General features: G+C 37.8%; 1 protein-coding gene and 1 long non-coding RNA gene across 2 annotated transcripts; both read left to right on the top strand.

Annotated features, from left to right (window-relative positions):
- Positions 1–713: 713 nt before the first annotated feature.
- Positions 714–1,703, top strand: LOC308689355. The gene is made up of 3 exons (XR_014029985.1): positions 714–1,150; positions 1,236–1,303; positions 1,529–1,703. It is a non-coding gene; the product is annotated as an uncharacterized lncRNA (long non-coding RNA).
- A 12,514-nt stretch (positions 1,704–14,217) lies between these two features.
- Positions 14,218–17,033, top strand: ccdc43 (coiled-coil domain containing 43). Its single transcript, XM_081383880.1, has 5 exons — positions 14,218–14,466; positions 14,884–14,974; positions 15,438–15,573; positions 15,718–15,761; positions 15,972–17,033. The coding sequence occupies exons 1-5, from the start codon at positions 14,293–14,295 to the stop codon at positions 16,157–16,159; spliced, it is 633 nt and encodes a 210-aa protein (XP_081240006.1). The 5' UTR covers positions 14,218–14,292; the 3' UTR covers positions 16,160–17,033.
- Positions 17,034–18,128: the final 1,095 nt, after the last annotated feature.

The raw sequence follows: 18,128 nt of genomic DNA, 5'->3' as shown, positions 1-18,128 counted from the left end.
AGCTAGACCTCATGCTAGATTAATTTTATATGAGATAATTTATCTAATGCATGTAATCGTTTTCACAAAAACAACAAAAGCATGGAATTTGTGCCTCTATGGCTTCATAAAAAAAGTAATGGGACACCAAGGTGTACCGTATTCATGAAAAGTGCAGAGTAAGCTGAAATAGTACAGTAAATAACTTTTAACACACGGCTATGAAAACTTCGATGAAAAAACATGCCGTTGAGAAAGAAGGATCGAGGGAAGAAAAACAAGTGAGAGCGAAGGACATTTGGTTCGTACACGCTCACAAACACTGTCTGAGATCACCACTCAAACTGTCTTCCCTAACTACTGGCTGTATTATCCGAACATGTCTGCATATCACCCTTTCTATCTCTCTTTCATATTCATGACACCAATTCTCCCTCCTTCTCCTGCCATCCAAGTCTTCCCTCCCAGCCTCTAAGACCACTCGGCGAAATCTATAAATACGGCTTCCCCTCCACTGCTGCGTCTCACATTTCAGATCAAATTATCCAATCCAAATCCAACATGTTCCCCTGGCCTGACAGCTGAGCACTGGCGTGTGAGGTTCTAGTGTCGGAACATCGATATCTTCACTGCACGAACGCCACAGTCTTCCCTCAGGGGAACAATTAGAACCTGAGCAGCGAAAAACTTCCCCGGTTACTCTGGTTCTCGTTCCAGGCAGTGTTAGTGTAGAACTAAGTGCTTGTGATTTAGATGTCAAAACAGATGCCCTCTGACATGAGCCTGAAGGCAGATCACATCACACAAGAGAATGAATGCTGGCGGCATGCAGGTGTGCAATTACTGAATATGCAAGTACTTGGATGATCACACCTGTTAGGACCTTACACTGCAGGAGTGGGGGAGAGACATGGCTGCATCCGAATTTCTGAAGTTTAATAGTAGGCTACACTTTAAAAAAATATGGTTCTTTACATGTAGTAAGAGTTCAATAAATCATAAAGTAATCGTCCTGAAGAACCCTTTATATGGTTCTTTGTGTCAAAGTTTAGGGTTCTTTATTCCCGCCTTTTGTTTTTCAAATCTGTAACTGTCAAAGCCTCCACACTACTGGTTTTCTGGAGCTCATGCTGCTGTACAACTACACAGGCTGTCAACAAACTCTCAAAAGGTAAATGATTTCTTTCTTAAAACGTCTATACATTTTAACTAAGAATTGTAACTGGTTTCCTATCAGTCTTGTTTTCTCTTTTTAGTTTAACAGAACATGTAAGTGTGAGCAGCTCTGCTCAATTAGGGACACTCATCTTCTCTTCTCCACAAAGTGAGTAACAGAGATTGAATTTATGATCCATATTGTAAGAATTTTTAATTATTACTTTATGCCTAAACACCCAGTCACAAGAAAATATCAAAGCTATCATGACTTTATATCACTTATTCCTTTTAACACCATTTTTGCAAATTTTGGCCTTCATAAATATAACTGTTTTTACATAATCAATTGGAAGAGACAAACTTTAACTCTTAACTCAATTGTGTATTTCAGGTGCTGTCCCGTATCATAACCTCATCGTCTGCAGAGAGAAATTGTCACTCAGAATACACACATAATGAAGGACGTAAAGACATCATATATAGAGAGCATTAAGATATTTCACTGGAACTTCATTACATCTGTATCATATTTTTGCTACAATTTGCCATGTCAATAAAAAGTAGAAGTACCCAATTGACACAACATCCTTTTTTAATATGTAAAACCCAAACAGAGGCAACAAAATATTATAAGACCAGGCAGATAGAGGACTAAAAAAAACAATATTCAATAAATAATATAAAAATAATATTAATAACACTAATATGAATAATATGAAGATACTAATTTTACTGAAAATAAACTATTATTAAAAAGGTTAATTATAACACCATTAAGGTATAGCACTTTCAAAGCATTGTTCTTTATGTAACCTTTTTATAAGGGTTCTATTTATTACCAAAAACGATTCTGCTATTGTTACAAGCCAAAGAACCCTAATTTGGTACTGTTTAGAACCTTCTTTTCTTAAAGCTGCAGTATGTAATATTGACAGCTAGTGGTTGAAATGGGTACTGCAGTCCAAATTCAAAATATTGGGAGAGTGTTGTTCCCCCGCCTCCTCCTCCTCCTCAGACTCAACGCTCACGCGGGTTGCCAGATTGAGGGCACAATACGAATGAGTGCAATTCACAATACAAGACGTTGAGCCTTACACTGTGTGTTGATGAGCTGATTTATCCATGTTTTAATGTGTGTCTGCTCATAGAGCTTATTATGGATGCAGAGGATTTTTAGGTCGGGTAGAATCTGCGATCTTTGACCCGGCTCGTTTGCAGGCTTCCATGGCTGCAATACACTTGCTGTGTCTCAATTCGCCTACTTATGCTACGCCCTAAAAGTATGTACTCTTTTTGTGAAGAAAAAGTAGATAGCCTACTTTTGAGTGTGTAGCAAAAAAGTAGACAAGCTTTGGGACATACTAACACGTCATACAATTGCGTCTTTAACGGTTGCTCTCTGTTGCATCCTGTCACAGTAAACTGGCCTGTCAATCATCTTTTCACAGTTAAAATCCTCCACGTTTAATTTAATTTCACGTCCTACCATATAGGAGAGAAATGCAGTGGCACGTTGATCTGCAGTCGCGGAGAACTCTCCTCATATTAATGCATAATGATGCATTTAAAAGTTAATGGCCAAACGTATCTTTATAAAAGTCAACATTGTTATTGCAGATGAAATATAACACGGATAACATTAGATATATATATATATTTTTTATCAGATTAAACTTTGATTAGTCACTCAAACCTTTTTCGAAACCTCTCACTGTCGGCCATATCCACTATGTTTTGCAGTTTAACACTTTTTACTTTGTAGTTTACGTTTGTAGTTCTGAACTGGATCCTCCTCCAAAGCGCAATGGGTTGTGGGCAATATTAGCTGTTATAGTGAGCGCGGAAATAGTAGACCATCCGGGGACTTCTGGCATACTCTTTTCAACATACTATGCTTTAGGACACACTTATTTTATTCTCACATACTGTTTAGGATGGATAGTATATACATTGAGACACAGGGACTGTGTTTTATGGCAACTGGCAACCTGGGGTGTTGAAATACTACTGGGTAAACTGGCAGTGGGCGGAATCACACAGACGAAAACAAAAACAGACATTCCCGAAACGCACATTTCAAAGTAGAATAACTGGCTGTAGCATTGTTTTTCAGAGAAACAGGTATGTAAACTTAGCATGTTTCCTAAATATCTGAAACTTATTATGGTATTTTTATGCTTTAGAATATTCAAAAAATTTCATACAGCACCTTTAACAGTATAGAACATACTTTTTTAGAGGTTGTGAAGTAATTACTTATTCAGATGATTACCTACTTACAAAGTCTGACAGCTCAATATTTATTGGCCGATGGCGGCCATGTATTTCAAGATGCGCGAATATCCTCATAGTCAATATAGCGGCACCTTAAACAAAGACACCGCATGCCAGTTTTCAAGTCAAACTGACTGATTGTTGCATAGCTAAAACCATATTCATGTTTTTTTGCATTTTATAGCACGTCATTTTTCACACGACCACAGACTGAGCCCAGACATGTGTACAAGAGGGAGAGCTGTTTAAGTAGAAATGACCATGCCCACTTCAAACATTTTGGCACCCTGTTGCAAAAGTGAATCAAAATTGACAACCAGACTCCAGAGAATCTTTCTGCACAGGTTTGGTTCTGATCAGACAAAAAAACCTAGAACTAGCTCACAAAAGTAGGTTTTCTTAAAAAAATGAAAATTTCACCAGGATGACATCAAATCCAATATGCTTTCTGTCAAGCATTCCAATGATATAACACTGAGCCTGTGACAAATGGTTTATGAGTTCTGAGCCATTACATACTTTTGATCACAGTGGCACCACCATCTGTTTCCAAAAGTTTCAAGTTCTTACTTGGAAATTCTATCAATTACAACAGGGTTTCAGCATACACACTTGAACCCCCAATAATAAAGCAGAAGCATCCAGTAAGCACCAGAAAGGATATGCTATTGAAATGCCCTTTAGTGTTGTAATAGGCCTAGCCCCACAAATGACTTGAGCAATATGCCCCCCCACATAGGCCAGTAGAAATGGGCTTTTTGTGGTGCATATCTGAACAGAAACCATGTAAACTGGATAAATATGTTTAAGTGTAGTATTTGTGCAAGTACAGACAACAAAAACTAATATATTAACAACATTTATTAAAGTCACCAGAAGTCGCATGACATTTCCAGTTATTTTTGGCCATAGTCATATTCTTTAACGTCGATGGGGCCGACAGATGCTCTTCCCATGACTTTATCACTTTTTCCTTTTAACATGGTAAAGGGCTCATACTGTCCATTTTTGCTAATTTTGTCCTTCATGAACATCATTTTTTTTATATATAATCAAATGGAAGAGACACAATGTAACTCTAAACTCAATTGTGTATTTCAGGTGCTGTCCCGTATCATAAACTCATCGTCTGCAGAAATTGCCATTTAGAATACACACATAATGAAGAACGTAGAGACATCATAGAGGATTGTGAAGATATTTCACTGGAACTTGGTCTTCATTACATCTCGTGTTCAATATCAATTGTTATTAATGTATTCAGCTAACAACTGTTGTTAGAGCATTGTCAGTTTTGCTACAGTCTGCCATGTCAATAAAAAATAAATGTACCTAATTGACACAACATTTTTTAGTTATTTTTTTTATTTGTTTTATGTAAAACCCAAATAGAGGCAACAAGATATAAGACCAGGCAGATATAGGACTAAAAAAAAAAAAATTAAGAAATAATATATAAAAATAATATTAATAATAGTAATATTAATAATGAAGCTATACTAATATATATATATATATACTAATATTAATGAAAATAAATATTGTTGAAAAGGTTATTTATAACACATTTAAGGTCCTGTATAGCACTTTCAAAGCATGGTTCTGTATGGAACCTTATAAAAAGGGTTCTATGTAGCACCAAAAAGGGTTCTTCATATTGTTACAAGCCGAAGAACCCTAATTTGGTACTGTTTAGAACCATTTTTCTTAAGAGTGTACATATGTACTGATTTCAATGAGCAAGCACTCCTACATTACCCTGTACCTCAATAACATTCCGCCTTTTGTCTTCAATCATTCCACTAAAGTCCTCAAAGTTTTATAAAAATCTGTTTCAAGGTGAATCCTCTGACTTACTTTCTTGATTTTTGTATTGTTTTCAGTACAAATATCTCAAATTTGTTTTGCTGTGTAGGCTTATTAGACAGTGATTTGTAGGCACAGTGTTCAGAGCCACTATAGGGTCAGGGTGACTGTCAAAGCGCCCAATCACAAAATGACAGGGGAGTTAACACCCGCCCTTTGACAGACTGCCTGCCTCCTATTGGGCAAGTTGAACTGGAAGGTTGGCACACAGGTGTTACGGGACTGGCTGCCCGCAGTGGTGAGTGACAGCTGCCCAGAGAACAGGTGTGTTCAGAGCAGACAGGTGTGTGGGTCAAAACATATACGTGACTATCTGTCTCTCACACGCAGGCTTTTTTAGAACCTCTCAAATCTGATTTAACATTTCTGAGATTTTACAGAGACACTTCAGGGTCATGTGAATATAGGTGACTTGATTTAAAATCTGATTTGATTCAAATTAAGTAAACGCTAAGGGCTGCCATCCCTCTAGTCTCGCGTAGCCAGACCTTCAGACTGACGGCTGAAGGTCTGGAATTCATAGCAGCTTTCTTTGGCCAAGGCCCGCCCATAAGGCCGTTTGACCGACATGTCAAACAACCAATTACAGTTCGTTTTGTTCAGCATCACATTTCGGGGCGTGGAAATGTCCCCACAACAACAGACCGGCGTGCAACAAGTCAGTCAGCATAGAAAATCAAAGAAGGAGAAGAAAACCAAGCAGTAAGTCATTGATCTGTTCGTGCACGTATACTACGTTTAGCTGATCTTGATAAATGCTCATTGTCACTCATGTAAACACAACAGTTTTTCTTCCGCAATCACACGTCTGCGCTTTGTTTCCCGGCTGACCGAAAATAAACGCGACACTCGCGCCCCCCGGAAATCCGATAAAATTCAACCAATCAGATGACGACTTCGACATTCCTGAAGTGTTTCCAGTTAAGTGTACCATATGCATCAGACGTTTAGCCAACGTTCCGTGGGCGTGACATCTGAGGCTGAGACTACCATCCCTCTGATTTGACTAAAAACACACAATCAAAAAAAAAAAAAAAAAAAAAACCTCTTATGGAAGGCGCACATACTATTTAGTGGGCCTTCAGACCTCTATCTTTCATCTTAGGCCTTATATAAATCTCTAAGAGATTACTGGAGGATCTCTCTTTATGTTTGCTGAACACAGGGGCAAAAAAAGGCAAATAACTTTCATTACATTAAGCATATCCTTAACATCATATTAGTTTTATTACACAAACAGATGCAATGAGGCATAAGAGAGAGGGGGAATGAATGAATGAATGAATGAATGAATGAATGGGAAAAGAGAGAGAGAATGGAGACAGACAGAAAAAATATGCATGAAAGGGAAGAGACTGCCATGTGCAATGTGCAGCTGGAGTGTTGGGTGCAGACAAAGACAACAGGCTGAGCAAATATTTGAGGCACCGAATGCAAACAGCTGGCATTGCATGGGTATTTGTGTGTAAGGGACTGAGAGATGGAGACTTGCAGAGAAAAAGAGTGATCATCATGGCCTTGTCTTTTACACACTAACAATAAACGCAATAAAATAATAATTCCAACACTCTATAATAGCATCTCATTATAAAAAAAACTTTTAAAGCCCTTATGAAAAATTAACGCAAATAAGTGTATATCTAATTTATTTTTAACATAAGAGCAAGCACATCCATTTGTTACTTGAATGGCTTCTGGTGTCTGGTGTTTTACCTTGATATCACAAACTGGTATTTCATATGCTGTACATATTTGATCACACTGATCAAAACTAATAACAGAAGTTTTTTGTCTATACAGAAGTTTTTTTGGAAAGGTGTTTCGTCAGTTATACAAATGGTATGTTGTTAAACAACAGTACAATCCATTGAACACACTGTACTTGTGTCCCTTACAGTCTCGTTTTTGATCAAAAATTTAATACAGCACCCTGACTAAGGTCAACTGTAACTGAACTGCTTTTCTCAACCGTTTTTATCAGTGTACTACTAATTGGCCATTGCTTTGTTGTCTGTTTGCCACATCATGTACAGCTACAGTACTGTTATGCAATAAGGAATTGCATGTGTAAGTGTAAGACATGTTCTCATTAACGGATATGGCATATGCTTCCTGTAGTCAGGCTTGAGTTGAATGAAAAGAGGCGTGCTTCTCTTCGCTTTCCACCTACTTCAGCCAACACTTTCCCCTCCACTGTTCCCGTCTGCTTTCCTCATCTATCACCGGCAAAGGCCCCTCTTATCTATCTCCACCTTTCCCTCTCTGCAACCTTCCCTCCCTCTGCCACCCTGCGCTCCATCCATCCGTCCATCCATTCATCCTTCGGCTGATACCGAGCCAGCTCTCCAATTTAATTCCCCATCTGTGGACTGCTTGAGATATTAGTCCAGAGATGAGATCCGTGACCCTGAATACGGGGGTAGAAGATTCAGCGAGAGGGGGGGGGCAGGGTCTCCATCCCGAGTTGAAGTCACGTCTCTGGGCTTGGCAAAGACGCTGCTGCCTCTCTACCTTCCCGGATCTCCTCCTGAAGTGGCTGGGCTAAATATTTGCCCTCTGCCTCATCGCCGTCTGGATATGTCCTCTCTTGCTAAGTGACCGTCGTCATCACCTTCCAGCTCCCGAGCCAACACCATCTCCACCCCTTCTCTGCATCAACCACGAGAGCTGGCACAGCGACAGCCGGCCAGAACGGAGGCTAGGAAAAGTTTGAGCGCTCAGCTCAAAAGAGGTCAAAACTAGTTCAGTGACCTGGAAAGAGATGGCTGATGCATTCCTAACAACGTGTAGGCCGAGGGTCTTACTGGCATGGAATCATCAGCCCCGGGGGGACTAAACTAAAATACATTTTCATGAGTAAAAAAAATGTATAAGAAGTTAAATAAAAAATAGCCAAATACAAATACCTTCACATCCTGTCAACATTAAACATGAAAACGCCACTAGATAGCAATAACATAAGACTGCGCTAAGAAATAGACATTTTAAAGTGATATCATTTAAAGCAGTGGTTCTCCAAAGGTGCTTCAAGATGACTTAAAATTATTTAAAATTTGACTTAGACCTAGAGTCATATAAATTAGTCACAATGAAATGTAAGTAGTGAGAGATGTTTTCTTTCTTATTGTGATGAATGTCTGAGTTTAATAGAATCTCAAAATATAGGGAGTTGGCTAATGACTTGGTTGTTGTTGTTGTTGGACGGGGTTTAATTGGACTGAATGATTGGAGAAGTTCTGCATATACGTCACCAGAGAGAAGTCTGCCGTTTTTGTCAGAAGGTCCAGTTGTGACATTTTGATTAAACATGATGAGGTCAAAAAAATTAAAATTACAAATGAAATATATGCACATCATTGTTCACTAGATCTATAACACACCTTTAGAAAGCAAATACTGAAAATTTTCATCTTAAAACAGCATTTTTATAATGAATATACTTGAATGAATATACAGTATATATACTGTATATATACAGTATAGTACATTTTTGTAAAATTATTATCCTTATCATTTAATCAATACAAAAAATTATTTAAAACAAAAATAGACCAGTTGACATTCATTTTTGCAGACTTAAAATACTAAACAAAATAATAAAAACTAAACTGATAAGAAAATTCTAGGACTAGACTAAAATTCTAGGGGAAAAAAGGACAAAAAAACACAAATAATACTAAGTAGCCTAATGGAGGTAGTGGGTTAATAGCATATAAGAACAATTTTTTCAATATAATTTCCATGAGTTTTCGATGACTTAATAATAATTAGCCTTATCTTATTAATTTTCCTGATCCTCCCTCCCTTTTTTCCTGATCATACAAATTTCCACACAAAAGAGACCTGTCAAGCAGTCTTTGTGTTTCTGTAGTGCTGCTGTGGAGAAAGAGAAGAAACGGATCAGAGCTGACAGACAGCTCTCGCTGGACCAGAAGCAGCCTGTGAAGCCACCTGAATATTCATCAGATTCATAGCCCTTTTTTCTTTCCTCTCTCGTCTCTCATTCATCTTGCATTTAATTGCCTTAATTCAATTTAAACATTTCAGAAGGGCTGGACGGGTGGATTCAAGGAGGAGCAAGCACACGCCTACAGGGAAGGACGTGTGTATTTACACGCACCAGCACATTCGGATTAATGACACCGTGCCAAGATCGCAGGGAGCGAAAGTTGCCGTGAACTTTTTTGCCTCTGAGGGCCAGCTGAGATTTGCCTGGCACACACACTCGAACTACTCCTCCCAGCCACTTGACCCCAGACATCATCTCTGTACACGAGTATGTGTGTGTGTGTGTGTGTGAGAGAGAGAGACCTTGTGTCTGTATCTCTCATAGGCACTTCACATCAACGTTTATAATAAGCTAATTAGGTCTTCATTGCTTCCTCATCTCTTTTTTCTTCCATCCAAACCTTTTTGCTTCTTTCATACTCTACCATGTGGCACGACAAAACTAAAGTGCTCCCATTATAATCAACAGAATTGTCTACACTGTATGTGATGTGACAGCTTTGTTAATTATAATGGGGACATTGTAGTTTTGTCGCGTCGTTTGCTTCCAGCGTTGATGCATTGCAGACTAAATGACATACTTAAACTACACTCATTGCTGGTGATTGACATGTTGTACGTCTCAGATTCGTTAGGCCCTAGAACAGCTTTTCAGGGAATATTCTTCAAAGTCAAAAAGCCCTTAGTCAGTCAAAGGTATGATTGCATGTAAACAAAGAAATTAGCATCTAGCTAAATAAATGAACTTCATAAAATGAATTGCATCTGAAAATGTGACACCTTGATTATGGTGAGGATAAGGATTTTCAAAATTATTTTTTAAAGGAGATTGCTAGGGCATATTTGTATTTGTGCTCCATTATAATATTTGGCATCTCCTTCACAAAATATCTTACCAAGTTTATTGCCTTGTCACAGTAGCCTTTAGCTGAATCACTGGGGAATTAAGAATTTTTTTTCAATATTTTTCTAAACAATATGTATGAAAAGCACTATACAAATAATCTTGACATGGAAGTAATAGATTTAAACAGATATAGGAAGGCAGCACAACTGTTTTCAACACTGATAATAATAATAAATGTTTCTTGAGCATCAGATCAGCATATTAGACTCATTTGATTTCTGAAGGATCGTGTGGCACTGAACACTGAAAATTCAGCCTAGCCATCACAAATAAATTAATAGAAAATCATTTTATATAGTATTTTTGATCAGATAAATGCATAAGAGACTTTTAGTAAATCGTTTTTTTTTTCTTTTTTCTTTTTTCTTGGGAACACTGTAATTAAGAAAGCCAAAAGTGTAATCTCTCTTGTTTTGTGCAAGCGATTATGGGCAACATTAGCTGAAAAGGTGTGCACAGGTGCACATTTCAAAAAACTACCAGAAACAATAATATACCATACAATTTCAATGTACTATGATTGGAGAAGAGCTAATTCTATTCTCTGATTCAATTTAGGATGCAAATTCAGAGGTGTTCCACTATGCCCTTTTACACAATCCATCCTCTATCCTTCCTCCATTGTTTGTTTGCTATTCTCTCCTCAGAGTGAGACTCCATTAGAAAGGCTCATCTCGCCGTCTGTGTCTCAGTTTGTCGTTTTACCGAGACCAACTGACGAGCAAAAACACAACTGAAAACAGCCAAAGAAGGGGTCGGCACAGCGATAAGACAAGATGGCCAAACAATGGGAGCCGCTTGCCTTTCTGAGGGAAGACAGCCCTGGAGAATGGAGTGAAACTGAAGATAAGACACAAGCGTCTGAAGAGGACAGCGATAGTGTAGGCCAGAGCTGTCACACTGAGAAAGACAGAGGAAGAAAAGTGATAACCTCTGCTCTGCCGTCCACTCCATATGCCAGAAAATGGCTACATATATGACCTTCTGCATCTCTATTGTTCTGCTGACTGTCTTTTATAGCCAGAACTTGCACAGCTAACACACGTACATGAAAGCACATGCATGCAAACACACATAAAAAGGTATAAATCTAAAAATGTTTAGTTAAATATTATTTTCACCTGGGATAGCATGCTACATGCACAAACACGCATGTATCTGCAGGTTTAAAAGAATGAAATGCAAGACTTTTTAAGGATGAAAAAAAATCATCAGGAATGTCATTAAAGGAGAAAAGTGAGGCTTTTACAGAGAAAACGTTTTATCAATGTGGTCAGTTAAACTTTATCAATGGTGATTACTGCAGTAGACCTTAGTCAGGTTAATAGTCACAGATGAAAACAAGGCTGTGAGGGATAGACGCAGAGTCTTTACAATGGCATGCACTCTATAAAGGTCCAAGATCACATCATTTTCTTCACATCACAAACTTTTAAAACTTTTAAAACTTTTTGTCTACTGAAAGTAACAATCGGATTGTTGTTAAACAACAGTAAAATTCATTGAATGCACTGTACTTCTATCCCTCACAGCCCCGTTTTCATTCCCGTAAAAAATTAAATATGGCGCTACCCACTAAGGTCGACATAGGTATAAAAAAAAATGAAAGAAAGAAAATTCAGATTTGTTTTGGATATTATATTGGCTTAAAATTGTTTATAGAAAAAACCTGTCAATATTTGTATGCCCTTTATTTTCTAATATTTAAATTAAGATTAAAATATTTCATGGCATAACTAAAATGCAATAAAGAATCAAACAATCAACCCAATTTTTTTTATAGTTTTTCACTAAATAAATTAATGGAAAATAAATATTTAATCATAATCAGGAAATGTATCCTTTTTATTTCCAAATTACAACCTCCACAAACATACTGTCATTTATTCTCTTTAACAAATTTAAGATCTTTTATCACCTTAAATTTTTAAACGTGACTGTAATACATTTTAAGGACACCCTGGAAGCGGTCACGAACACACGCTGATCACGAAGTGGGCCGGAGGTTTGTGTCACATACAGATGTGGGTAGCCTCGATACTGACAGAGAGGACACAGTATTGGACCCGGAGGGGCTTCAGTGATGGGTGGTGGGAGATAGAGATCTTTGAAAGAGAGGCGGAGAGAGCACGAGAGTTTGCCTTTGGACCTGAGCATGTAGATGCCCACCCGCACGCTCTGCCACAGCCCCTGGCTCTTGTCGCTTTGTATCAATCTGCATCCCCTTGATAAAAATAGTGCTTAAAATAGAGGCCCACAGCAACAAGCAACATCATGACCAACGACCCTGGACCCTTATGCCTGGGAATGGCCTTAACTAGCACAATCTTTTTACATTTTATCTTTACACTCTCATTAATCTAAATCAATTCCAAAAAAATATCCTCTTTAAAACTATCACAGAGTTGGCATGAAAAAGTTTCAGATGTTTGAACAATATAAGCCACAAACATTATAATAAACAGGAAAAACACATGGGCATATTTCTTACTAAACCAATGGAAGTCTAAAGTCATTACAATGTTCCTTTATGTGTGCAACCTATTTGTTAGTTTGTTGTTAATGGATGGACTTATTCCTTACAGTAATACTGTTAAAGCCTGATGGATTTTTTTCTCACTGGTTTCCCCACTAGAAGTTGAGCAGAGTAAGCATGGATACACAAGAGACTTGTAAACACCAATTGCCCGGATTTAACCCTGTAAAGCCTGACTTATATAATATACAGAGAAATCTTCTTCTTTTTTATGGATCAGCTTATTGAACCTTTAAACAAAATATTCAAATAATAATGAAGTTTGCATACGTGTTTTATTTAAAAAATTGTATCGTATCTGATCCTTTAGGCTTTTATGGCCCATATAACATTAGTGATAATATGGTGTTGCCGTTTACACTAAAAGAGGAGAAAAATAATACATTTTATTTTAAAATGAACAAAAATATGCTATTGTTGTTAAACAAATCAATGGATTTTACAACATATGACAGACTACTTGTATAAAATGCATATAAAAAATCAGTTGTTTGTACATGAAATTTATAAAAATCACTAAAGTTTTAATAGCCAAAAAAAGGGCATGTCTAGCACAGACATTTTTAGCTATCCTAAAAGGCCTTTTACCTGCTTGGCTACAAAAAAGTAGGACCTATCAATCAGAGGGCAGAAAGCAAGTTGTAGATTGTGTACAACAGGTTTTCCAGCAAAGTTTTGATTGTGCTGATATTTTAGAGACCTTAGAAATTAATTTATCAAATATGCGACAGTAGGCTTTATAGTGTTAAGCATGAACACACTTTTATGCAGACCTACATGCATAGCCTTCACAGTTCATTGAACAAACAAAAGCACACCATGATACAATATGTTTGTAGGCCTCGGCATATTGATATGATGCCTTTATTAGACCACCAAGTGAAAAGATAAGATAGCTAGCATCCAACAGTTCTTTACCTGGATCCGGACAAGCACCTGTGACTTTACTTCACTGACTTCAGTCTCAGGTAAAGTAGTACATTGGCAGCTACTGTCCTCTAGTGGTGATTTTTGGTTTTAAAATCAACTGGATTGTTTTCGTGTTGCTACAGGACGTGCGCAATAGGCCTATACAAATAAGACGTGTTTAAAACATGATCCCCCGGTTTCACAGACAAAGCTTAAGACTAATCTCAGACTAAAATGAATGTTTGAGCTGTTTTAACTGAAAGCAACATGCACTGGCACATCTTAAAATATCATAAGCCAGTGCCAATATGCCAGTGCCATTGTTTTGTCTCAAGATGCACACCAGTAGGCTAATGGTTTTCATAAGGCACGTTTATAAAAGCTACTTAAATGCCCTAATTGAACTATGGCCTAATCCTGTCTAAGTTATGAGCATTTAAAGGTTTTCACACTTATGCCCTCACTTATATGAATACCAACCTAAACCTAATCTATGTAAAAAAACTAATATTATATGTTAATAATGAAATATTTCGCTAATTCTTTCGCACTGAAAAGTACCTGTGTCGATGCTTCGTTTGAAAGCTGTACCGCATTTGTGTCTGGCATTCTGTGCGGACATCCCTCCTCACTACCAGGACCCTAGCCAGGCAAGATGGCGGCGCCCAAGCAAATCGCCGAGGAGTTTGAAAACTGGTTGAACGAGCGATTGGACTCCCTTGAAGTAGACCGAGAAGTTTACGGAGCATACATTCTCGGAGTGCTTCAGGAAGAGGAAAACGATGAAGAGAAGAAAGATGCTCTTCAGGGCATTCTCTCCGCTTTTCTGGTCAGTGCACGCGCATGACACTTGCACGCTCAACTCAGCTGTCAAGATCTTTCACACGAGTGCCTCTGCTGTTGTGAATATTGTCAACTTTAAGTATTGTTACGACAAACCTATCATAAACCCGAAATACGTGCATTGTACAGTTTTTTTTATTGGTTATTTGAACAATTAAAGTGTTAAAGTTGATCAAACGCTTGTTGCCATTTCCCGGTATTAAGTAGTGAAAACAATCGAACATAAGTAACTTAATTTCACGTTTGCCTTTTATATCGGAAACTGTATTTGGATTTAGGTTTACGTAAGGTCTGTGCATAGATCTGTGTCATGGTGGGAAGTCAGTGTAACTATTAAAATGCAGTCTGTTGCATGAACGTTTTACACTTACATTGGTAAACAGAGGTCACTTAATTCTCACAGGAAGAAGACACACTTGAGGAGGTTTGCCAGCAGATCCTAAAACAGTGGACTGAGTGTAGCAGCAGATCTGCAGCGAAGAATCAGGCAGAGGGTAAGAGCTGACAGTAGAAAAGTTGAATCACATTGGCCCCATATAGCAGCTTAATACTGCAAGTGTGGTGCATTTGTGTCTCCGTGCTATATTTATAATCTCAATTGCATACATTTAAAAAATACATATTAATACTTTTATTCAGCAAGGACACATTAAATTGAGCAGATGTGATAGGAAACACATTTATAATATTAAACATTTTTATATTTTAAATGCATAAGTATCAAATCACATTAGAAAGATTTCTGAGCTGTGGTGTGGCAACTTTCTCTTCCTTTTTGCAATTTTTTTGTGGCTGAGCACACTCGTTGAGCTTTTCCCATTGGATGTGCGCACTGTTGAATCTTTGTATAATATTTTTTTGTTGTCATTCATTTCATAATGCCATCTATATTATTTTACAATACAAAATAATAGTGATGCAAACTGTGTTTGGAAAAAAAGTTTTTTCTAATTTCAGATGAGGTTCAGGCCATTGCCAGTCTGATAGAGAAGCAGGCACAGATTGTAGTCAAACAGAAGGTGTCGTCAGAGGAATCCAAGAAGAGGAAAGAGGCTCTACTGGCTCAGTATGCTAATGTAACAGATGATGAAGAATATCCTTTCAAGACATATCTGTTGTATTCTGTACTTGTTTTATGATTTCCATGACACCCAGTTGAGAACAAATCATCACTTAATCTCTCTCAAGCTCACGTTTCAGCTGATCCAGTGTGAAGCAGTTTCCTTAACATTTGTACTGAAGATGAGGAACAAGTCGTGATGGGAATACCCATTGAAAAATGTATCCTTTGTAATAGAAACAGTCGCTCTAGGAGAAGATCTCTGCTCTGGTCATGTTCAAAGTGTATATTATATATACCTTGTATATCCTGATAATGGTTAAATTACTTGTTTAGTGTCCAGTACTGTTGTAGGAACAGCTGCAGTATGATCTACATTATTTAGACTAAAGATCTCTATCATGCACTGTTCCCTTCACTGCCAGCCCCAGGCCTGTTCAAAAACACCAATGTCGAGGATGTTTTAAACCGCCGCAAACAGCAGCGTGACGAGGCCAGAGAGGACGCACAGAAGAAGAAAGAACAGGACAAGATGCAACGCGAGAAAGACAAGCTGGTCAAGCAGGAGCGCAAGGACAAAGAGAAGAAACGCACTCAGAAGGGAGAGCGCAAGAGATAGAGAGGAAATAGAAAAACTTTTGCAGACTATAAGGCCAAGGTCATTTACCTAGAAGAGAAAAAACAATGAGACCTCAGCAGACACTGTCCCACAACTAACCATGTATGCATCCATATCCGATTTTGGGTCTGATATTGTTTGTTGAAAGATAATGTTAGGCTGTTTTCTTGGTTTGTACAAAACTAATCGCAAAGTGAGTGAGAATTGTATTGTTATCCGTTCATTTATTACAGGTGCTGGCTGCTGTGCTACTTGTTTAAGGGTAAATTGCACAAAACCGTAAAAAACATGTTCAGGTCACATTTTAACCCTAAAATCTACTAGATTTGACTAATTTGTTCCCTCTTTCTAAAGGGTTAGTTCACCCAAAATTTTTATTCTGTCATCAATCACTCACCCTCATGCTGTTCCAAGACTTTTGTTCATCTTTGGAACACAGATTAAGATATTTTTGATGCAATCTGAGACATTTCTGTCCCTCCATTGACATCTACAAAACTGACACTTTGACGCTTCAAAAAGTTCATAAAGGGATCGTAAAACTAATCCATATGAATTTGAATCTGAAGTGACTTCATCGCTTTATATGATGAACAGCTTGAATTTAGGATTGTATTCACATATAAACATTCATCAGGGAACATAAAATGAAGCTCAACCGAGATTAGAATTTCTGAACAACCATGTGACACTGAAGACAGGAGTCTTCAGTGTCACATGAGAACAAACCTGTCGCTGAAGCTCCAACGTGCTGTGTAACACGAGAATTAATTGGTCCTCGCACGTCAAGCGAACATGCTTGAGCGTCCGTTTACCACTACTGATGTGTGAGTTGATGAATGTTTATATGTGAATAAAAGCCTAAATTCAAGCGATCGAGTCACTTCAGAACATTTTTGACTAAACTGTTTAATTCACATGGATTAGTTTTGCGACCTCAATATGAACTTTTTGAAGCGTCATAGTGGTAGTTGTGTCAGTGGAACACTTTGTCAATGGAAGGACAGAAATGTCTCAGATTTCATCAAAAAGATCTTCATTTGTGTTGCGAATATTAAAGAAAGTCTTACAGGTTTGGAACAACGAGGGCGAGTAATTAATGGACACATTTTCATTTTGGGTGAACTAACCCTTTAAGGTAATCATGTGCACAACATAATTCATTCTCCCGTTTTACTCAATTGTGGCCACGTTGTAATAATTTGTTCCTTTACATAAAACACACACACACACACACACACACACACACACACACACACACATATATATATATATATATATATATATATATATAAAATAAAATTTGAAGGGTGAAAGGTGACCTGGACTTGTTTCCATGAGAATCACTCTTTAACCTTTACCAGCAGATAACCAAAATGCTTGTATCTAAAAACAGTATAAATCCTCCTATTGCCTCGGGGGACTTTCAGATAACCTGTGAACCTGTTTTATATGTTTTCCATATGCTGCTTCTTGGTAGCACTCCAGTGATTTTTAACACAAAGTTACTCAAGACACAAAAATATATCTATGTTTATTCAGCTCACAAGCTTTTTCAGAACAACCTGAAACCAACTGAAGCCTTCTTGTCATGTAGCAATATATGGAGAGGGCTCAGAGACAACCCAAAGACAGAGAAACATTACTGCCAATGAATAGGAGAGGGGGACTTTTGGGGCCTGTACCATGATGGTAGTTGAACAAGCTCAGGGTTGCAGGATTAGTTTCGAGTTGACAAAACCAAACCAATCCAACCAGGCTTTGTTGGTACCACGATGCTGATCATCAACTTTCTCTGTCAATTCAGGCTTTGATCCTGAGCCAATCACATGCTGAGAAAGAGTGAAACTCATTCAAAACTCATTGAAATTAATTTCTCGCGAGAGAAGCAGCTCAATTCACTTATTAAATAAAAGTATTAAAATATTAAGAATTTAAACAAATTTACACAGCAAGAAGAAAATAGCTG

This window comes from Scardinius erythrophthalmus (assembly GCF_964197995.2).
Source record: "Scardinius erythrophthalmus genome assembly, chromosome: 1".
NCBI lineage: Eukaryota > Metazoa > Chordata > Actinopteri > Cypriniformes > Leuciscidae > Scardinius > Scardinius erythrophthalmus.
Note: the sequence above shows the minus strand (reverse complement) of the source record. Positions and strands in the feature narration are given on the sequence as shown.